The sequence below is a fragment of the Xiphophorus couchianus genome, chromosome 9 (genome assembly GCF_001444195.1).
Source record: "Xiphophorus couchianus chromosome 9, X_couchianus-1.0, whole genome shotgun sequence".
In the NCBI taxonomy this organism is placed as follows: domain Eukaryota; kingdom Metazoa; phylum Chordata; class Actinopteri; order Cyprinodontiformes; family Poeciliidae; genus Xiphophorus; species Xiphophorus couchianus.
The window spans coordinates 6,681,313-6,705,211 of NC_040236.1; the positions used below are offsets into that span (position 1 = coordinate 6,681,313).

General features: G+C 38.8%; 2 protein-coding genes across 2 annotated transcripts in view; both read left to right on the plus strand.

Moving 5' to 3' along the window:
- Positions 1 to 14,522, plus strand: part of dspb (desmoplakin b) — a 29,840-nt gene extending 15,318 nt beyond the window's left edge. Inside the window, exon 24 of the mRNA XM_028027390.1 lies at positions 1,738 to 14,522. Within this exon, the coding sequence (XP_027883191.1) occupies positions 1,738 to 13,917 (12,180 nt within the window). The 3' untranslated portion in view covers positions 13,918 to 14,522. The remainder of the gene's footprint in view (positions 1 to 1,737) is intronic.
- A 2,718-nt stretch (positions 14,523 to 17,240) lies between these two features.
- On the plus strand, positions 17,241 to 23,897 carry tbc1d7 (TBC1 domain family, member 7). Its single transcript, XM_028027396.1, has 8 exons — positions 17,241 to 17,512; positions 18,667 to 18,786; positions 19,722 to 19,802; positions 20,901 to 21,091; positions 22,237 to 22,374; positions 22,765 to 22,910; positions 23,302 to 23,431; positions 23,531 to 23,897. Exons 2-8 carry the CDS (start codon positions 18,675 to 18,677, stop codon positions 23,615 to 23,617), a joined length of 885 nt encoding a protein of 294 aa, XP_027883197.1. The 5' UTR covers positions 17,241 to 17,512; positions 18,667 to 18,674; the 3' UTR covers positions 23,618 to 23,897.
- Positions 23,898 to 23,899: the final 2 nt, after the last annotated feature.

Genomic DNA, 23,899 nt, shown 5'->3' on the forward strand with positions numbered 1-23,899 from the left:
TATTGTTGATCTTGTCATATGATCTCATCTGCCTAAAATCTTTCCAAACCTGCAAAACAGCAATGACATGCATTTAAAATGTAAATGTTCAAAATATTTCAGACACATTGTCTTGAATGACACCAATCTACTAGTCTTATGTATCAATGCTGGTTTGCAAATTTACAGAGTAGTAAAATTTTCTATAGTTGAGCTTGCTTCGTGTTACAGATTCAATATTGTTTCTTCCTGCATTCTCTTGAAAATAGTCAGTGTGGGACTATTTAGTGAGTGAGTGATTTAAATTTCGTTTCTTATTTTAGCAGAGTAATTTGTAGTATTGCTTTTTTTATTTTGTCATCTTAGGAAGACAACTAAAAATCGCATAAAACACATATATTTGTTGTTTTATTTATTGCATCATTGTTGACTTAGATTTTTTTAAGTTCTAAATTGCAGCCACAAAAAAAATTATTTACAGTGAAAGCAAAAATGTAGAATGTGACGTAAAATTTGTTACATTTATTTATGGTACAACCAAAAGTTCAGAGAACAACGTACTGTGCAGTATTTTAAATCTAGGCCTGCATATCTTCTCAATGTACCCATATAATAATAATAATAATAATAATAATAATAATAATAATAATACACCTTTTTAAGACCTTTCAATAACAGTAAAATACCACTTCGAAACAAAATAAATATTCAGAAACAGTTAAAGGTAAACATAATGTTTAAGTTATGGCCATTAATTTAAAGATAATCAAACCTTAGGCATCCAGAAAACATATGTTACCTCAGGCACAGAAAAAGCCCACATTTAAAACCATTTAAGAAGGATTTGAAAGGGGCGTGCTGTGGTGGCGCAGGGGGTTAGCACGCCCCACGTTTGGAGGCCTTAGTCCTCGACGCGGACGTCGCGGGTTCGACTCCCGGTCCCGACGACCTTTACCGCATGTCTTCCCCCCTCTCCTCACCCTCCTTCCTGTCTGCCTACTGTACAAAAAATTAAAGTGACTTTATAAATTTGATCTCCTTTAGAAAATTATTCCAATACAAATGTTGCCCTAACTAAAAAAATGGATCCCCTTGTGTTCTTAACTAAAGTTGTGGAATGACCATTAGAACTTTAGCTGAGGAACTCAGGCAAGAAATTTATGGTGTAAATGTGTGTATTGTCATTCAAGTCTAGAGCCATCTTGAAAAGACATCAATACAATTTTAAATAATTATAATCAAAGTTTACTGCCAGCTGATGAAGAGAATCTAAAGTGGGGGTAATGTGTTTAATTTATTTCATTTTGCTAAGAAATCTGGCTGCTGCTATAATATTGGTAATTTGTGTAAAAAATGTTTAGTTTAGACAAGGGGTTTACATAGTAATGCAAGCTTTTTGGACTGTCACAGCACTTCAGTGTCCCACATGCTTAAAAGCCTTTAATAGACTTTTATTTGTTGAACTCATCTAATAATCTAAAACATTCCTCTTAAAATGGCCAGGAACAGGACTAAACTAAGTAAAAAGTTGAAAAATAAAAAAAAAGAAAATCAAAAAATACCTTACAGGACAGGAAAGTCAGGCAATGTATAACTATAGTTGTTTTTTTTTCCATAGATGAAAAGTGTATGTGGGATATTTGTCAATATATAAATGTCACTGGGTCAATGACCAAAATGAACAATGTATTTAATCTAATGTAAAATTTATAAATTAACTAATGCTTTGTCATTGTTTCTTCTTTTTATTTTCTGCAGACACAAACATCGTTACAGACCCTTCAGTCCAAGTACAGTGAGATTGTAAGTGAAAAAGATTCTTTGTCGCTTAAATTGCAACGGTTTGAATTTGACAAAGAGCAAATGCTAAGACTACAGGAAGAAGTGAACCACATGAAACATTCCCACGAGTTAGAGCTTCGGAACAAGCAACGTCTACAAGACGACATTGAGAGAGGCAAGAGAGATTTGAATTTTTGGAAGGATCAATGTGATAGCAAACAAAGTTTGATAAGGCAGTATGATACTGACAAGGATATTCTCGAGAGGGATAAGAAATCCTTAAAAAGTGAGATAGAGAGGTTGATGAAAGAACACAGGGAACTTGAGGAAAAAAATAAGAGTAGACTATCAGTCCTCCAAAAACAACTGCAAGATGGGACAATTGTTAGACAGACCATGGAGACTGAGCTAAAGCAAACTAGAGAGCCTCCAATCCCAGATGCCTCCTCTGTGGTTTTTGATGGAGTCCGCAAGACAGTCACTGCAAAACAATTACTTGACTCTGGAGTTTTAGACAAACCAACATATAACCAGCTTCTGAAGGGACATAAGACAGTTCCAGAAGTGTCTGCTGAGAAAAAAGTCCCTCTTAAAGGCACAGGGCCAATAGCTGGGGTGATAATTGAAAGTCCAAAAGGTCCAGGGTCTAGCAATAAGCCAATTTGCAAACTGACATTTAGTGAAGCCAAAAAAGAAAATCTTCTTCCACCAGATAGCATCGACTTACTTCTTGATGCACAAGCTGCTACAGGGCACATCATTGACCCAAGAACCAATCGGAAGTTAACAGTGAAAGAAGCATATAATCAAGGAGTTATTGATGATGAGGACAAAGAGAGGTTACTTGCAGCAGAAGCGGCAGCTGTTGGATACGCTGGGCCTGGCAAAAACAAACCGCTGTCAGTGTTTCAGGCAATGAAACAGGGAGTTATTGACAAAAATACAGCAATGCGTCTGTTACAAGCCCAGGAGTCTGTTGGGGGGATTTTGGATCCTATACTTAGTGTGTTCCTCCCTAGAGACATTGCCACTGAGCGTAACCTCATTGATGAAAGCATGTGTAATGCTCTGAATCAGAGGCCGGAGCTCTATCTAGACCCAGAAACTGAAGAAGGTGTGACCTATATGGCAATGAAAAGGAGATGTAAAATAGAGCCACATACAGGTCTTTGTCTTCTCCCTATTCCTGAGAAAGTGGATCCTTCTAACCTTGTATTTGATGGCGTTCGGAAACCTGTTACTGCCAAGCATCTGTTTGATTGTCATGTTCTTGACAAGCCAACATTTAAAGCTCTTGAAAATGGAAAGAAAACTGTACCTGAGGTTTCTGAAGACAAAACTGTTAATTTAAAGGGCACTGGGCCAATAGCAGGTGTTATAGTAAGCGGTCAGCGTAAAATGTCTCTAACTGAAGCAAAAAAACAAATGCTACTGTCTGATGAATGTGCAGATTTGCTACTTGAAGCACAGGCTGCTACTGGTCACATAATTGACCCAAAAGCCAACAAAAAGTTGACTGTTGAAGAGGCTTATTCAAAAGGAGTAGTGGACATTAATGACCTGGACAGATTATTGGCATCAGAAGCTGCAGCAATTGGTTATAAGGATCCTAATAAACCCAAACCTATTTCAGTTTTTCAGGCCATGACAAAGGGACTTATAGATGAAAAGACTGGAATACGACTTCTGCAGGCTCAAGAGTCAGTTGGAGGAATCCTAGATCCTAATTTTAGTGTCTTCCTACCAAGAGACACAGCTATTAAACGCAATCTTTTAGATAAAAATCTGTGTCAAGCTCTAAACCAGAAACCTGGATATTATGTTGACCCTGAAACAGAGCAACAGGTCAGCTATCAAGCACTGAAAAATAGTTGCAAGATAGAACCACATACAGGTTTGTTACTTTTACCTATCCCTGAAAAGTTAGATCCTTCAAAACTGATCTTTGATGGTGTAAGAAAACCTGTAACAGCAAAGCAGTTATTTGATTGTGGGGTACTGGACAAACCAACTTTGAACAAACTAATGAAGGGAGACAAAACTGTTCCAGAGGTATCTGTGGATAAAAGGATATCCCTAAAAGGAAAAGGATCCATTGCTGGTGTCACAATTGGGTCTTTAGGAAAAATGAATGTTTCAGAGGCAAAGAAACGGATGCTTATGTCCCCAGAGAGTGCAGATTTTATTCTGGAAGCCCAGGCTGCCACAGGTCACATCATTGACCCAATGACCAATCAGAAATTGACAGTAGAAGAGGCTTGTGCAAGGGGAGTGGTGGACAGAAGTGATCAAGACAAACTCTTAGCTGCAGAAGCTGCTGCTGTTGGATTCAAGGATCCTCACACTGGAAAATCTCTATCAGTGTTTGAGGCGATGAAGAAGTCATTAATTGACAAAAAGACAGGAGTACGTTTGCTGCAGGCCCAAGAATCTGCAGGGGGTATTCTTGATCCAAATCTAAGTGTTTTCCTGCCAAAAGACACAGCCATGAAACGCACCCTTTTGGATGAAGAGCTCTGTCATGACCTTAACCAGAATCCCAAGCATTACCTTGATCCAGACACAGAGTGGGATGCTACTTACAGTGATTTAAAGACAAAATGTAAAACAGAGCCACAAACTAATCTGCTGCTTCTGCCACTTACTGAGAGGAAAGATCCCTCCAAACTGATGTTTGATGGTGTTCGCAAACCAGTCTCTGCTCGACAATTGTTGGAATGTGGTGTCCTTGACAAACCAACATTTAACAAGTTGATCAAAGGGGAGAAAACTGTCCCAGAGGTTTCTTTAGATAAAAAGATATCTCTAAAGGGAATAGGATCCATTGCTGGTGTCATGGTTGGATCTTCAGAAAAAATGTCTATTTCAGAGGCAAAGAAACGGATGCTAATTAGCCCAGAGAGTGCAGATTTGCTTCTGGAAGCCCAGGCAGCCACAGGTCACATCATTGACCCAATGACCAATCAGAAATTGACAGTAGAAGAGGCTTGTGCAAGTGGAGTGGTGGACAGAAGCGATAAAGACAAACTCTTAGCAGCTGAAGCTGCAGCTGTTGGCTATAAGGATCCTCACACTGGAAAATCTCTATCAGTGTTTGAGGCGATGAAGAAGGCATTAATTGACAAAAAGACAGGAGTGCGTTTGTTGCAGGCCCAGGAATCTGCAGGGGGTATTCTTGATCCAAATCTCAGTGTTTTCCTGCGAAAAGACACAGCCAAGACGCACAACCTTTTGGATGAAGAGCTCTGTCGTGCCCTTAACCTGAATCCAAAGCATTACCTTGATCCAGACACAGAGCGGGATGCTACTTACAGTGATTTAAAGACAAAATGTAAAACAGAGCCACAAACTAATCTGCTGCTTCTGCCACTTACTGAGAGGAAAGATCCCTCCAAACTGATGTTTGATGGAGTTCGCAAGCCAGTCTCTGCACAGCAATTATTAGAATGCGGTGTCCTTGACAAACCAACATTTAACAAGTTGATCAAAGGGGAGAAAACTGTCCCAGAAATTTCTGTAGATAAAAAGATATCTCTAAAAGGAACTGGACCCATTGCTGGTGTCAAAGTTGGATCTTCAGAAAAAATGTCCATTTCTGAGGCAAAGAAACGGATGCTACTGCCCCCAGAGAGTGCAGATTTGCTTCTGGAAGCCCAGGCTGCCACAGGTCACATCATTGACCCAATGACCAATCAGAAATTGACAGTAGAAGAGGCTTGTGCAAGGGGAGTGGTGGACAGAAGCGATAAAGACAAACTCTTAGCAGCTGAAGCTGCAGCTGTTGGCTATAAGGATCCTCACACTGGAAAATCTCTATCAGTGTTTGAGGCGATGAAGAAGGCATTAATTGACAAAAAGACAGGAGTGCGTTTGTTGCAGGCCCAGGAATCTGCAGGGGGTATTCTTGATCCAAATCTCAGTGTTTTCCTGCCAAAAGACACAGCCAAGACGCACAACCTTTTGGATGAAGAGCTCTGTCGTGCCCTTAACCTGTATCCAAAGCATTACCTTGATCCAGACACAGAGCGGGATGCTACTTACAATGATTTAAAGACAAAATGTAAAACAGAGCCACAAACTAATCTGCTGCTTCTGCCACTTACTGAGAGGAAAGATCCCTCCAAGCTGATGTTTGATGGAGTTCGCAAGCCAGTCTCTGCACAGCAATTATTAGAATGCGGTGTCCTTGACAAACCAACATTTAACAAGTTGATCAAAGGGGAGAAAACTGTCCCAGAAATTTCTGTAGATAAAAAGATATCTCTAAAAGGAACAGGACCCATTGCTGGTGTTAAAGTTGGATTTTCAGAAAAAATGTCTATTTCAGAGGCAAAGAAGCGGATGCTAATTAGCCCAGAGAGTGCAGATTTGCTTCTGGAAGCCCAGGCTGCCACAGGTCACATCATTGACCCAATATCCAATCAGAAATTGACAGTAGAAGAGGCTTGTTCAAGGGGAGTGGTGGACCGAAATAATCGAGATAAACTCTTAGCAGCAGAATCTGCAGCTGTTGGATTCAAGGATCCTCACACTGGAAAATCTCTATCAGTGTTTGAGGCGATGAAGAAGGCATTAATCGACAAAAAGACAGGAGTGCGTTTGTTGCAGGCCCAGGAATCTGCAGGGGGTATTCTTGATCCAAATCTCAGTGTTTTCCTGCCAAAAGACATAGCCAAGACGCGCAACCTTTTGGATGAAGAGCTCTGTCGTGCCCTTTACCTGAATCCAAAGCAATACATTGATCCAGACACAGAGCGGGATGCTACTTACAATGATTTAAAGACAAAATGTAAAACAGAGCCACAAACTAATCTGCTGCTTCTGCCACTTACTGAGAGGAAAGATCCCACCAAACTGATGTTTGATGGTGTTCGCAAACCAGTCTCTGCACAGCAATTATTAGAATGTGGTGTCCTTGACAAACCAATATTTAACAAGTTGATCAACAGGGAGAAAACTGTCCCAGAAGTTTCTGTAGATAAAAAGATATCTCTAAAAGGAACAGGACCCATTGCTGGTGTCAAAGTTGGATCTTCAGAAAAAATGTCCATTTCTGAGGCAAAGAAACGGATGCTACTGCCCCCAGAGAGTGCAGATTTGCTTCTGGAAGCCCAGGCAGCCACAGGTCACATCATTGACCCAATGACCAATCAGAAATTGACAGTAGAAGAGGCTTGTGCAAGGGGAGTGGTGGACAGAAGTGATCAAGACAAACTCTTAGCAGCTCAAGCTGCAGCTGTTGGTTATAGGGATCCTCACACTGGAAAATCTCTATCAGTGTTTGAGGCGATGAAGAAGGCATTAATTGACAAAAAGACAGGAGTGCGTTTGTTGCAGGCCCAGGAATCTGCAGGGGGTATTCTTGATCCAAATCTCAGTGTTTTCCTGCCAAAAGACACAGCCAAGACGCGCAACCTTTTGGATGAAGAGCTCTGTCGTGCCCTTAGCCTGAATCCAAAGCATTACCTTGATCCAGACACAGAGCGGGATACTACTTACAATGATTTAAAGACAAAATGTAAAACAGAGCTACAAACTAATCTGCTGCTTCTGCCACTTACTGAGAGGAAAGATCCCTCCAAGCTGATGTTTGATGGCGTCCACAAGCCAGTCTCTGCACAGCAATTATTAGAATGTGGTGTCCTTGACAAACCAACATTTAACAAGTTGATCAAAGGGGAGAAAACTGTCCCAGAAGTTTCTGTAGATAAAAAGATATCTCTAAAAGGAACAGGACCCATTGCTGGTGTCAAAGTTGGATCTTCAAAAAAAATGTCCATTTCTGAGGCAAAGAAACGGATGCTACTGCCCCCAGAGAGTGCAGATTTGCTTCTGGAAGCCCAGGCTGCCACAGGTCACATCATTGACCCAATGACCAATCAGAAATTGACAGTAGAAGAGGCTTGTTCAAGGGGAGTGGTGGACAGAAGCGATAAAGACAAACTCTTAGCAGCTGAAGCTGCAGCTGTTGGCTATAAGGATCCTCACACTGGAAAATCTCTATCAGTGTTTGAGGCGATGAAGAAGGCATTAATTGACAAAAAGACAGGAGTGCGTTTGTTGCAGGCCCAGGAATCTGCAGGGGGTATTCTTGATCCAAATCTCAGTGTTTTCCTGCCAAAAGACACAGCCAAGATGCGCAACCTTTTGGATGAAGAGCTCTGTCGTGTCCTTAACCTGAACCCCAAGCATTACATTGATCCAGACACAGAGCGGGATGCTACTTACAATGATTTAAAGACAAAATGTAAAACAGAGCCACAAACCGGTCTGCTGCTTCTGCCACTTACTGAGAGGAAAGATCCCTCCAAACTGATGTTTGATGGTGTTCGCAAACCAGTCTCTGCACAGCAATTATTAGAATGTGGTGTCCTTGACAAACCAACATTTAACAAGTTGATCAAAGGGGAGAAAACTGTCCCAGAAGTTTCTGTAGATAAAAAGATATCTCTAAAAGGAACAGGACCCATTGCTGGTGTTAAAGTTGGATCTTCAGAAAAAATGTCCATTTCAGAGGCAAAGAAACGGATACTAATTAGCCCAGAGAGTGCAGATTTGCTTCTGGAAGCCCAGGCAGCCACAGGTCACATCATTGACCCAATGACCAATCAGAAATTGACAGTAGAAGAGGCTTGTGCAAGGGGAGTGGTGGACAGAAGCGATAAAGACAAACTCTTAGCAGCAGAATCTGCATCTGTTGGATTCAAGGATCCTCACACAGGAAAATCTCTATCAGTGTTTGAGGCGATGAAGAAGGCATTAATTGACAAAAAGACAGGATTGCGTTTGTTGCAGGCCCAGGAATCTGCAGGGGGCATTCTTGATCCAAATCTCAGTGTTTTCCTGTCAAAAGAAACTGCTGTGAAATGCAGCCTTTTGGATCAAGACCTTGTTCAGGCACTCACACAGAACTCTCTATCTTATATTGACCCAGATACAGAGCATAGTGTTAGCTACGGTGCTTTAAAGAAAAAATGTCTAATAGAACCTCGAACTGGACTGGTGCTTATTTCTCTTGCTGAGAAGAAAGATCCCTCCAAGCTGTTGTTTGATGGTATCCGCAAGCCAGTCTCTGCGCAGCAATTATTGGAATGTGGCGTCCTTGACAAACCAACATTTGAGAAGTTGATCAAAGGGGAGAAAACTGTTCCAGAGGTTTCTGTAGACAAAAAAGTATTTCTAAAAGGAACAGGATCCATTGCTGGTGTTACAGTTGGGTGTTTCGGAAGAATGTCAATTTCAGATGCCAAGAAAAAGATGCTGATGCCCCCACAGAGTGCAAATTTTCTTCTGGAGGCCCAGGCTGCCACAGGTCACATCACTGACATAAAATCCAATCGGAGATTGACAGTAGAAGAGGCTTGTGCAAGGGGAGTGGTGGAAAGAAGTGATAGAGATAAACTCTTAGAAGCAGAAGCTGCTGCTGTTGGCTATAAGGATCCTCACACAGGACAATCTCTATCTGTCTGTGAGGCAATAAAGAAGGGATTAACTGACAAAGAGATTGGGGTTCGATTACTGCAGGCCCAGGAATCTGCAGGGGGAATTCTTGACCCGAATCTCAGTATTTTCCTCCCGAGAGAAACTGCTCTGAAGCGTAACCTTTTGGATGAAGACCTAGTTCATGCACTTAAACAGAACCCTGAGTGCTACATTGACCCTGAAACAGAGTGTGGTGCAAGCTATGGGTCTTTAAAGAAAAAATGCACAATAGAGTCTCAAACTGGTCTGATGCTTCTGCCATTTGCTGAGAAGAAAGATCCCACCAAACTGCTGTTTGATGGCTTACGCAAGCCAGTCTCTGCGCAACAATTATTGGAATGTGGCGTTCTTGACAAACCAACATTTGAGAAGTTGATCAAAGGGGAGAAAACTGTCCCGGAGGTTTCTGCAGAGAAAAAACTATTTCTAAAAGGAACAGCGTCTATTGCTGGTGTCACAGTCGGATCCTTAGGGAAAATGTCCATTTCAGAGGCCAAGAAAAAGATGCTAATGCCTCCAGAAAGTGCAGATTTGTTGCTGGAAGCCCAGGCTGCCACAGGTCATATCATTGACCCAATAACCAATCAGAAATTGACAGTAGAAGAGGCTTGTGCAAGGGGAGTGGTGGACAGAAGTATTCGAGATAAACTCTTAGCAGCAGAATCTGCTGCTGTTGGATTCAAGGATCCTCACACAGGAAAATCTCTATCAGCATTTGAGGCAATGAAGAAGGCAGTAATTGACAAAAAGACAGGAGTACGTTTGCTGCAGGCCCAGGAATCTGCGGGGGGCATTCTTGATCCAAATCTCAGTATTTTCCTCCCTACTGAAACTGCTCTGAAACGCAACCTTTTGGATCAAGACCTTGTTCATGCACTTAAACAGAATCCTGAATGTTACATTGACCCAGAAACAGAGCGTGGTGCGAGCTATGGGTCTTTAAAGAAAAAATCCCCAATTGAGCCTCGAACTGGTCTGATGCTTCTTTCTCTTGCTGAGAAGAAAGATCCCTCCAAACTGATGTTTGATGGCTTACGCAAGCCAGTCTCAGCACAGCAGTTGTTGGATTGTGGTGTTCTTGACCAAACGACATTTAACATGTTGATCAAAGGAGAGAAAACTATCCCAGAGGTATCTGCATATAAGAACGTTAATCTTAAAGGGACTGGTTCCATTGCTGGTGTAAGTAGTAGCAGTCAAGGCAACATTTCTTTTTCAGAAGCTAAGAAACTGAAGATCATATCAGAAGACAGTGCAAATTTACTCTTAGAGGCCCAGGCTGCCACGGGTCACATCATTGACCCTAAAACACAGCAGAAATTGACTGTAGAGGTGGCATGTATCAGAGGAGTGGTGGATTTTAAAGACCAAAGTAGGTTGTTAGCAGCTGAAAGTGCTGCCATTGGTTTTAAAGATCCTAGTTCAGGAAAGTTAATGTCATTGTTTGAGGCCATGAAAAAAGGTTTGATTGGTGAGACAACTGGCCTACATCTTTTACAGGCCCAAGATTCAGTTGGAGGAATTTTAGACCCCAATCTTAGTGTATTTCTACCTAAAGATGTAGCTTTAAAGCGAAACTTGTTAGATGAAAAACTCATTCATGCTCTTAAACAGAATCCTCCTTGTTATCTAGACCCAGAAACTGAACACAATGTCAGCTATGGGGCTCTGAAGGCAAAATGTAACACAAACACTCACACTGGTTTACATATTTTGCCATTGTCAGGGAAGCTTGACCCCTCCAAATTATTTTTTGATGGTATACACAAGACAGTCACAGCACAGCAGCTCCTAGATTGTGGAGTTCTGGACAAACAAACATTTGACCAACTAATGAAAGGAAAGAGAACTGTTTCAGAGGTTTCTGTAGATATTAAAATGTTTTTAAAAGGGACAGGATTAATTGCTGGTGTAGCTGCTGGGCCTCTTGGAAAAATGTCCTTCACAGAAGCAAAAAACCAGAAAATCATATCATCTGAGAGTGCTAACAAACTTCTTCTTGCCCAGGCAGCTACAGGTCACATCATTGACCCCAGGACAAATAAGAAATATACAGTAAAAGAAGCATGTGCCAGAGAACTAGTAGACAAAGAAGATGAAACAATATTGTTTTCAGCTGAAACTGCTGCTATTGGGTATCAAGATCCAGATACTGCCAAATTTCTGTCAGCTGGCCAAGCCATGAGAAAGGGAATAATTAACAAAGACACTGCACTACAACTCCTTCAGGCTCAGGACTCTGTTGGTGGAATTTTGGACCCTAGTCTCAGTGTTTTCTTACCCAAAGACATTGCAATGAAACAAGGTCTTATTGATGAGGATCTCTATCAGGCACTGACTAAGTCTCCCAAGTGCTATCTAGACCCAGATACTCAACAACCAACTACATATGCATCACTGAAGACAAAATGCAAATCTGATCCCAGCACTGGACTTTTGCTTCTCCCTAAACCTAAACAATCAACTATAAGGGGACTTCGACACGAGGTGTCTGTCATAGACCTGATTGATGCAAAGTTGCTAAGCAAATCAGATGTGGACCAGCTGAACGCAGGTAAACTTACAACCCAAGACATTGAGGATCGCCTTAGGTCATACTTGGGAGGTTCCACTTGCATAGCAGGAGTTTATGATGAAGCCAGTAATAAAGTCCTATCAATCTATCAAGCTATGAAGAATGGACTTCTGCGACCTGGCACTACTCTAGAACTACTTGAAGCCCAAGCTGCATCAGGTTTTATGATTGATCCTGTCAATAATCTCTTTCTGACTGTTGCTGAAGCCTACAATAGAAGGCTTTTTGGGCCAGAATTTAAGGAAAAACTGCTTGCAGCAGAAAAGGCTGTTACCGGTTACAAAATGCCTGTAACAGGTGAGATAATCTCACTCTTTCAGGCCATAGAAAATTGTCTAGTGGAGAAGGGTCATGGCATTCGTTTGCTGGAGGCCCAGATTGCCAGTGGAGGCATCATTGATCCCCAACACAGCCACCGTATTGATGTGAATGTTGCATATCAAAGAGGCTATTTTAATGAAGAAATGAATAAGATCCTGACTGATGAGAGTGATGACACTAAAGGCTTCTTTGATCCAAACACACAGGAAAACCTAACATATCTGGAACTTAAAAAACATTGTATCTCAGATAAGAACACTGGGCTTATTTTGTTGCCAATCATAGACAAGAAGAAGCAGGAGTCAAGCAAAAAGAACACTGTAAGAAAGAGGAGAGTGATAATTGTGGATCCAGAGACTGATAAAGAGATGACAGTACGTGAAGCATACAACAAAGGGTATATTGACTATGACACCTACCTGGAGCTGTCAGAGCAGGAATGTGAGTGGGAAGAGATTACTATCACTGCTCCAGATGGCTCCATACGGTTTGTTATCAATGACAGGTCAACTGGAAGACAATATGACATTACTGACCTGCTAGAAAAGCGAGTCATTGATCAGTCTGTCGTGGAGCAATATCGCTCACAAGCTATCACCATCACTCAATTTGCAGATATCATCAGTAATCAGGCTACACACAAATCATCTTCATCATTATCATCATCATCTGTATCATCATCAAACTTAATCCCAGAACCATCAGGAAGATCATTAGTTACATCATCATCACTGTCATCAATGCTATCCACTTCAGGAACTTCAGCTTCTTTAAGCTCATCTTCAGTAACATCATCAACCTCAAAAACATCAGTAGTCCCTGTTCCATCGATTACGTCATCTTCCTCATCTTCTTCTTCATCAACTGTTGTATCGAGACCGTTATCTCCTACATTCACCAAAACAACTACAACAAAAACTACCACAATCATACAGAAACGCTCATCATCCAGCATTGTCGCTGAAAAATGTTCAGACTCCCTGAAGCAGGAATCCCATGTATCGATCACTCTGTCCCCTCCTCTTGAACCAGTTGGTGAGGTGGAGCCTGTAGGAGCCGTTTTTGACACAGAGGCAGTAGAGAAGGTTTCTATCACAGAGGCTTTAAATCGGGGTCTAGTAGATTCTATCACAGCCCAGAGATTGCTTGAGGCCCAAGCTTGCACTGGAGGAATTGTGAATCCCACAGATGGCAAGAGGGTTAGCATACAAGAGGCTTCCCAAATGGGTTTAATAGCTAATGACATGGTCACTAAACTAAAACCCGCCCAGAAAGCCTATTTTGGTTTTGAGGATATAAAAACCAAAAGGAAGCTATCAGCTGCTCTGGCCATAAAGGAAATGTGGCTACCATATGAGGCAGGGCAGAGATTTCTGGAGTTCCAGGTTGCAACAGGGGGGCTTTATGACCCAGAAAAGGGCTGTAGAAGAAGCATTGAGGATGCTTTGAAAATGGGTTGGCTGGATCTAAGAGCGGCACAAAAGCTCCAAGATGTCAAAAACCATACAAAAAATTTGACATGTCCCAAAAGCAAACTTAGAATTTCTTACAAAGAAGTCCTTGATAACTGTCTAGTTGAAGAGGGTACTGGGGTGAAAATGCTTCAGGCATCATCTGTATCTTCTAGAGGTATCAGCAGTCCATACAATGTTGCTTCAGCCCCAGGATCCAAGACAGGATCCAGAAGTGGTTCACAAAGGGGCTCCCGCAGAAGCAGTTTGGATATGGGTTCATCATTAACACAATATAATTTTACTAGCTTTTCCTCTACCAGATAAATCCATAAAATGCAAAGGCCTTTACATTCATCCACTTTTCTTGCAAATTAAGTAATCGTTTTTACAATATTGTCAGTGTGTGGGAATTTTCTAAATATTTTCTCTCTGTGCAGTAGAAATGTTTTTAGTTCTTTTTTTGCATTTGGTTTTACTTTGCCTTTGGAGCTTCAAGTAAAAGATATGAAGAACACACATGGACAGATTTATGACAATCAACAAAAGTATTAACAGCCACCTTAAGGTATTTGGAGAGGAAATAAATGTGATATGGTGATTATTGGTGACCTTAAAATAATTTTTAAAGTTATTGCCATATTTGTTTTTGCATGCTCTGTTTCAAAAATGTTATTTTCCAAAGTTTCATGGAATATGGCTATCCTCTCAATTTGAAATATTACTATATTCAGCTTTTGTTTCATGAATCATCAAAATATGATCTATGTTTGTTTTATGGGGTATGTTTGTTGACATTATTGGTTTAATGGTTTTGTTTTACTGAGCAATTTTTTAAAGGATTCTGTTTTCTGATTACCACTATATGTACTGTTTAATTTGTTACCATCATTTATTAAAGAAGAGTTTGTACTCTTGTGGATTTGAAACTATCTTTGTGCATGGTTCTTCTTAAACAATAACTCAACACATTGAAGACGTGTATTCTCTTATTTTGTGTGTAATGTACTACTTGTTCCTTAGTTTTGCTGGCACATTCAAAACTTTTCATTAAAGTAAAAAATTAAAACCCAAGCAAATAACCTTAAGCTAATATTAGAAAAAGAATGTTGCACTTTAGAAAGAGATAACTTCGGCTGTGAATAATTATTAAAACTGCTTATGGTAACTAATAATAAAACTGGCAATTAAATAAAAAAATTACTTAGTCCAATCACCATTTCTAATTATAGAGAAAAAAGTTTAAATATATAGTCAAAGGGTTCAGTCTCAGTTATTATTTATCACTCTTGCCTAATAAGGCCTATGTTTTCAAATAAGAATAGATGAAGGCATAAGTCTAGAACTGATGTTATCTGTGCAGCAGGATGCCACACATGAATATGAACTAAATATAGACAACTTCTCTCAATTATACAAGTGTTTATTAAAAAATTATTTCAACTTCACAGTTAAAACATTTTATTCAACCAACTCACTAAGCAAGTAACACACACAACTAAAACTACTGAGAAAAACAAAAGGATTAAGCTAAAACTACTTGAGGGAAAAAATAGAACCAACAAATTGATGTCATAGTTCTGTATGGCTTGTGAATATAGAGAATCCGGATTTATTTCATGAGGAAATTGGAGTGTGTTAATTACTTTGAACTAATTTAGATTTTGTTTACAACTAAATCTGTTGTTTATTCTTCATACAGCAACAGGAGAAATGTGAGAAATGCTTAAAGACCAAGAATTGTATTGAAAAGTTTTTTCAGGTCAATAAGCTCTAAACTAATTTCACAATTATTTTAGATGAATTGCTAAACTTGTTATGTATTCCAAACACTATTTCACAATGCAAAAATAAAACATATTTCCAAGGAAGGAATGTCTTGATTAATTCTGACTGAAATAGGAATCAATCTTTCTTAAAGATGAATTCTTAATCTATTCATCAATTTCTGCATTGAGTATGTTGAATCAATAGTCATACCAGCTTTAAGTCTGTTTCAGTCCGTCATAGTTGAATGTGCAAAATATTCTCCCTTCAGCTTGAAGAGTGTGATGCAGTACACAGTCTTTGAAGCTATGAGAAGTACCGGTGCACTTCCTTTGCCATGTGATCTGGAACAATAAAAGTCACTTGTTCCTGTGGACAGGAAGAAAGTTTAAACAAATATAACCTATATTTGTTCAGCGATGGGTACCTGGACAGGTAGGTGAACCTGGGCAATAATAAATAATACATTTTACATTTCAAAACATGACATCACAGAATTTTCTTCTGAAGCTCCTCCTCCTGTTACTAGAAACTGAGTTAACACAGAGTACATGTTGAATCGATGCTCATACCACCTTTAAAAGTCTCTTTCAGTTCTTCATGGCTGGATGTCCAACAAGAACAAAAAACAAACAACCCATTGTGTGACAAAGCAAACGTGACTGAACTAGAACAATTTCATATTGCATCCAAATTAATAACCATCTTGCAATGTTAGTTAGCTTTATTGGAGATGTTTTGATGAGTGGCCTAAATGTGGTTTTATTTTGTATTATTTAATTTTGTTACATTTGTGTATAGCATATGACATTTCATGTCAGCCTGGTTAATTGCAACTATATACAGTACGTAGCATGTACATATTGTGGCACAGGCATTTGTAAATTAGCTGTGAAGACATTACAAGTTATGAAACATCATCCAAGATATTCATTAAAAGTTATAATTAGTTCTACTCTATTTTACCTGCTATAAAGTTAGTTATGATAATTGTGTTTTTTCCAAGCACGTTTTATACATGCCTCGGTTGCAAGAAATGGGGTACATCCTGGAGAAGCCACCATTGCATCACTAGTCCATTTCAAATCACAAATTTAAATAAACAGCAAAATACAGTAGTATGCCATTCTGCCAACTTTAACTCACAATGCACTCAGATCTAAACTTGACCTCTGTCTTAAATTTCATTTATGAACAGTAGTATAATCATAGTCCACTCACTGCATGCATGGTGTGTTCAAAATGTGTACTTGCTTGCTCCTGCATAGAGCGAAAGCTGCATGCATACCTGGTTGAAGTAGTTGCACCCCCTCACCATGCTGTTAAATTATCCAGCCTAGATGTTATTAGATAACTTTACTGGGCCACTTACCTGAAGATATCGTCTGTGTCCTACTATTTTTTACATTTCAGAAACTCTTGGGCATACTCAAATAGAGTAGAACATAATCAAATTAGCCCTTTTTTGTTTGAAAGGAAGAAGGTAGAAAAAAGTTATTGAACTGTGCACAAATTGTTCTTTATATAAAATAGGAACATCTATAAAAATAATTATCTGGCTAGTGACAGTAGTTACGGTACTAATTGTAACCAGGTAAAATTATCTTGGAACACACGAAAGCCTACACGAAGTTGCTAGATATTTTCTAACCCAGATTTTGAATATCCGACACAAATTAAACGCATCATGTCTAACCGAGACCTGCCTCTTCAATTTCGTCACAGACCTTCTAAATAAGAGCTATTTGTGAGATAAAAAAAGTTAAAAGCTAAATTTAGGTCGCATTTTGGATAAAATGTATGATATATATATATATATTACGTGTCTTTTAATGTAAAATAGAAATAAAACTATATTGATTAAATATAAATAATTCACGTAAGGATTTTATTTTGATAGTAGTACCCGGAAGTTGTATTCTATACGTCAGTGGCTTGTGCTAATTTTTAGTTTAGCATCTGGTACAACAACGTTCAGTTGAATCTAATTCAGTAGCCTAACAGATAATGTAAACACCAAAGAGTAAAAACAAGCCATTTAATATTTCGAGCTTTAGAGTGACGTGTTCAAGTTTTCGGTTCCCACAACCAGAGACAACGAATGAAGGATAACTGAGGATAACAACAAACTGGAGACGCTGCGAAGTACACAAAGGTGAGACGATTATGTTATCGTGTCACGTAGTTTTACATATTGTTTCTCGTTGCCCTTGCACATCAAGAGATTCATAAATCTTTCCCACATTATCTTATTGGCAATGTTTCCGTAAGTTTCAGATCTGGTGAGTTTACTGACCACAGGTTTAACGTTTTCTGTTGGAAAAACCACATATTATTATCAAATATTGTTTGATTGTTTCTTTTGAAAGTCCACTAATTTTGTTTTTAATTGTGCATATAGATACACCCACTTGGAAATTAGTCCCAGTGTTGAGCAGACTCGGCACTGCAACACTATTTTGCCTTCCTCAGTATTATACAGTGTTTGTGCTTTCTGGACCCTTCTTGACATCCCAAAGTCTTCTTTACTCCAACTAAGGCTCCCACCTTGACGTACTATATGATGGAGAACACTGTTATTTCAGCTGAAATATTCATAGCAGCAGTTTCCTTTCTCTGCAGTCGTTCTGATGCATAGTTGATTTTGCACGCTTGTGTCTTTGGGGAGAACTACAGCCAACGAAAGAGGATTTCTACATTATCTGTCTTATTTATTTATTAGTTGGATAGTTATTTGATAAAATGATTTCAAGTCAGACTCTGTGCTGATATGACTATACAGACGCACCAATCATAAAAGAGAAACAATGTGGTCCAGGTTTCTTTGCAATAAAAGCCAACTGAAAATTAAAGAATTACAAGATTGTACCCATTTACTCATTAAATCAAATGTCACTGATCTTTATTTGAATTATAGTAAATTCCTAATAGGGCATTAAAGTATGTGTTTGTAAACCAAGAGAGGTAGGACTTATTTATTTTTATGTAATGAAACAATAGGGGGGAAATACTTTTTTTAGTAATGAGCTGATAAAATATTAGAGTCAAGGAAATATTGGCAGATTCTGATCCTTTGCTGATTGATTTTGAGATCTCTGTGTAATTATAACGAAAGCGAGTTTGATAACTATTTTATGTGATAGCAAAAATATAACAAAAGTGATTTCAGTTTTTACTCTAATAATGCTCTTTCCAATGAACCACTCATACGTATTGTTACTCTGCACAATAATCTAAAAACCGTGAATTGTCGTCACTGTAAATTTACAGAACTACTAAAGATGCCTGCTTTTGGATCTGATTGTACAGGTTACATCATGGCTGATGACCCTCAGAGGAACTTTCGTTCTGCATATTATGAAAAAGTGGGTTTCAGAGGAGTGGAGGAGAAAAAATCACTGGAAATACTTCTCAAGGACAATCCACTGGGTAGGCAACACTTTTAAAACAAAAACATATCAGAAACGCACATGCTAGATGGTTTTTTTTTGGAACATTACTTCCTTACACAGCACTGAAAATTATGGAATTAGTTTTGTATTTTCCCAAGTGTGGCTAAGCTAGATGGGTATGAAAAAAATAAAAGGTTTTGCAGTTTTACTTCTTCTCCAATTAAACTAAAGGGAGAAAGAAATATGAATTAAAGAAAAACTTCACCACAGATTATGCAGCTCATAAATATTTTGGTTTTAACCAGATTGGAAATAAGTGATTAAAATTCCTTTTTAGATTTCGTGAAATTAATGTTTTGCTGGTTGTAAACTGTGATTTGAAGGATCTGTATTTAATCTAGGCTAATCTTGCTCTGTTTCCAAGTGTTAAAGATTTTAAATGGTCTATGTTTGTCCAAATAACAAAAAAGTGAAATAGCCCTTTACAACTTTTTCTGATTTGCGAGCAGATTCAGCAGCATCTTGTATACATATATCCATAATGTCCTAAAAACTGATGGAAATATAAAACTAGAGAACTGAGTATTGAACAGTATGAACATTTGGCATATGGAAAAGAAGCTGTGGTATACTGTTGGAGTAAATATTAAATTTTATTAGTAGATTTTTATTGTGTTGACCTAAAATATATGTGATACATTTAACTTATTCTGCCTCTTCTTGAGACAGTGTTACTTTTAAAGCAATGCTTTGTTGAGGGAAAATCATATTTATTGACACGTGAACAACAGTTACAGTGTCACTTAAACCTTATTATTGCTTAAATGAGTGGGTAAAACTGATGAAAAGTTTTTTTTTATTATGGAGTTTGTCTGTAGCACAACTGAAAACAATATACAATAATGATATACGTTGTATTGGTCAGAGATTATTAAGTAAGCAAAACAACTGAATAATTTTACTGTCCTGCAGATCTAGAAAAACTGAGCACCTTCAGTCAGAGGTTTCCTCTCCCATCCATGTATAGAATTCATGTTTGGAAGGTGCTGCTGGGTAAGAAACCACACACGCATGCACACACGCACACACGCACACACACACACACACACACATTCACCAAAATATCTGCTTGTGCTTTTTTCAGACTAATACTCGATTTAAAAATTGAAGAAAATAAACAGAAAACATTTAAAACACACAACAATCAATTGTGAAATTTGAATTTGAATGACTAGATTGTTGACATGTTTGGCTGCAGTCTGCAGAAAGTATTTCCCTACTGGTTAATTCTACATCATTCTACATGGTAACTGAGTGCTCTCAATGTCATCATCCTACTGTTAAAGCCGTGTGACATAGTACATTACTTGGCTTTATGTTATTTACTAAATATTCTAGTCAATTTTATGTCAGAATAATTTAACTACTTACCAACACTTATTTTTTTATGAAATCAGTCATGGGAAAAGTATTTAAGAAGAAAGTAGTTGTCAGATGCTTCTGTTACCGCACATCTGTGTAGGAAAGGATAAAGTCCGTTTCCAAACCATCTAATGTCAATCAGTTCTTCAGGGAAAGTTCACTTACAAGTGTAAACATTTACAACCTCTACTAATATTCCCAGGAATAGACTTTCCATCAAACTTATCTCAAAGTCAGGCCTTGCAATGTTATGAAAATGACAAAAAACTCAAAGTGGAGGTGTTTGACCAGAATGAAGAGCATCAACTGCGAAGCATGGTGGTGGAGGAATGATGATGATGGTGACTCTGTCATGGAGTTGACGATGGTGTCTTCTGTAGAAACAGGACAGTGATTACAATGGTCCAGTCCAGGTTTCATCCTGATGGATAGTGCTGTGTGCTACATTAAGAAAGCTGTGCAGATGTTAGCAAACCTTAATGAACTGACGTGTTCCAAACGTCCTCCATAATGACGTGAGAGACCGATAAAGCCAGTCGCAAAACACCGAATATGAGCTATTGCTGCTTAAAATCATTCTACAAGCTGTCAAATCATGGGGTGCACTTACTTTTTCTCATAGCTACAATTTGGTTTAATTGTCTTCTTGAAGTGTAGTTGTGTAGAAAGGTTATAAACTGACAACATCTCACCTTCCATCTCACTCTCTGATTGTCACTATTCCTGCAGGTATCCTCCCTCCACACAGTGACTCTCACTCTTTGGTTGGAGGCTACAGGAAGGAGCAGTACCAGGATATTGTGGAAGCTTTGGAGGTGATGAGATACATCAACTCATCTACACCTTCCACCCACATCTACCTACGGATGTTCCAGCTGGAAAGCCAGGTGCTCCCGCGATGCTCCGAGACCTTACCGCCGGTGAGATGTAACATACTGTGGATCAGCGCTGAACTGAAACTGCATAAACTCTTATCTTCGGGAAATTAGTCCTTGAATCATGGCTCAGTTGTGGTCAAGATTTTACGTAATTAAAGCTGAGATCCATCGCACTTAGAATTTGAGGCATTTTTTATTAGCAACATACTGAGTTATAGCCACCAGATATTTCAAAGATTTGTTTGTGAAAGCCATGAAGACATAATTAACCAACTAAATGAAAAGCATTGGTGCCTCTAATTGCAGAAGCAAACCTCACATTCTTGGATTTGTCATGGGAATGAGGTTTGATATCACCCAGCTTGTCACTCCTGATTTTATAGCAGCAGACCAAAATGTGTTTGAAACAGCAAACCTGTGTCTCAGAGGTAAAGTGTACATATCAATCCCAGAACAAAAGCAACCAGACCTTGCGAAGAAGCTGGTTGAAGCTAGTGAGAGATCATCCAGTTTACCAAGTTCTGTTCCAACATGGGTTGAAAAACTACTGAAGGAGGAAGAAAGAACCACTCCAAAACCAACATAAAATGCCATATTATAGTTTGCAAATGTATTCAGGTGCAAAATTAAAATGTTTGATTCTGTGGTCTGATGTCAATAAATTGCACTGAAAAAAATAGACATGCTTACATACCTGAGAACAACAACCCTCCACGTTGTGAGGATGTTTTACTCCGGGAATGATTGGTGCATTTTACAAAATAGATGGCATCGTGAGGTGAAAACATGTAAATTATGTGAAGATGAAGCTTGGTTTCAAATGGGCTTTGCAAATGGAGCCTAAGAATATCAACAAATCTATGAGAAAGTGTCTTTAGGACAATAAATTAAACCATTAAAAAAAGCCTTCTTATCTCAGTCTCAGAAAAATTGTGGAAAAAGCTGAAAGGCAAATACTAAAGAAATGTCTGAAAAGTCCAGAATTTGTAAAATTCTCTTAATAATTTCTCACATTATTTTGTCATTAAGCAGATAGGAATAATCTTGGTAATACTAAAGGATGTAAAATGGGAAAAATTTTGTCTGACTTAATAGTAAATTCACACTACTTTACTACAAAATTGGAGACTACAGCACCTACGTATCTAAGGTTCGTTTTGTTAAATATTATTGTGTTTCATTTTCAGAATGATGAGAATGAAGACTTCCTGGCGATCAGCAGAGCCATGGAGGAGATTGTTGATGATTCTATTGACTGCTATTGGCTGATCAAGTGTTTCATAAATCAATTTCACATTAAGTTTGGAGACTCGCTTCCTCACCTCGTAAGTGTTACTTGTGGCTCCGAGAAAAACTAACATGTTTTCAAGCTGAATTAAAATTTTGAGTTTGTTTTTAAAACATGAAATAGGTCATTTTACTGCTGGATCCACCTGATTAATTTTTGATGCAATAAATGCATAAAAGCTCAGCAAAGTAACCCTTCCTTACCTTTTTTATTCTTTATTTGTAAATTACAAGATGTACGATGTAGGAGTTTTCCACTGGGGATTTTGGCTACGTCGCCCATTCAGTAGAAAATTGTCTAAGAAGTATTAACTGCTCTTGAATCGACACTATTCATTTCGTATAAATGAGGCCATAAAATTAAGTTCTGCAATAGTTTGCATCAGTGCTAAGTTTTCTTCTTCTTTTTTGGGTTTGCTTTGTCGTAGCCAAAGAGTCTGGAGCATTATCTGAGTCAGGAGGAACCTCGGCTGCTGAACCACCTTAGGAGCATCGGGGCGCTCCCTCAGTTGCCGTACAGCCTGTGGTTCAAGCGCTGCTTCGCCGGCTGCCTGCCTGAATCCAGCCTGCAGAGGTCAGTTTGCAGCCATCACCCTAATCCTACCAAACCGGGACAATACAACAAACTATGCAGTTTTTTGACAAAAAACAAAGTGGTCTTGCTGCAAACTAAGAAACAACAGGAAATGCAGTTGTTTGGGATTCACTTATACTCATTTATCAATACAATTATTTCTTTTTTGATAAATTTAAGTAAAACACTGAATATTGAATTATTGAATTCATAATTATTAAATGATTAAAATTGTGAATTTAATCATTCATTTTTTTTTTTTTTTTACTTATTAGAAAAGGTTTCATTTTTGTTTACTGGATCACTTGAAGATACCTAGAATAATTCCCTGTGGCTCATACTATCCTGTAACTATTTCTAAGACCTTTAAGTGTTTATTTTTCTTTTACAGGGTTTGGGACAAAGTGATCAGTGGCTCCTGTAAGATCCTGGTTTTTGTCGCCCTGGAGATACTGCTCAGCTATAAGATCATTTTAACGGGCAACACCCGGCCAGAGGGCGTGGTTAAGTTCCTATGTAATGTAAGAAAAAAGATATATAGCCTATAAATATTTTCTGAATCTTTCTATATAAATAAACTTAACTTGCCTCAGTTTAAGATCTTAACCTGTCTCTTCCAGATACCTCAGGAAAACACAGATGCTATCGTCACTAAAGCCATCGATTTGTGGCAGAAATACTGCGGCAACCCGAACCACGCTGTGTAGCCATGCGGACTCAGTACTGCAGCAGAAATCCTGCCTCCTTCTGCCAGGGGACCACAGCATTCTGTCTGATGGGATAATTTCTGCCGATCCTAACCCAAAACTCATCAGGAACCTCTTTTGATGAATATTCAAGAACATTTTTCTGGATGTCATCTTCCAACTGAGAACACGACAAACTGTAATGGGACGGACAATGAAGTTGGGATGAAGCCTGAAGAACTACCAATTATGGATGTGGATTTCTTTCTAATTAAAATCACAAACACAAACATAAATTGTTTT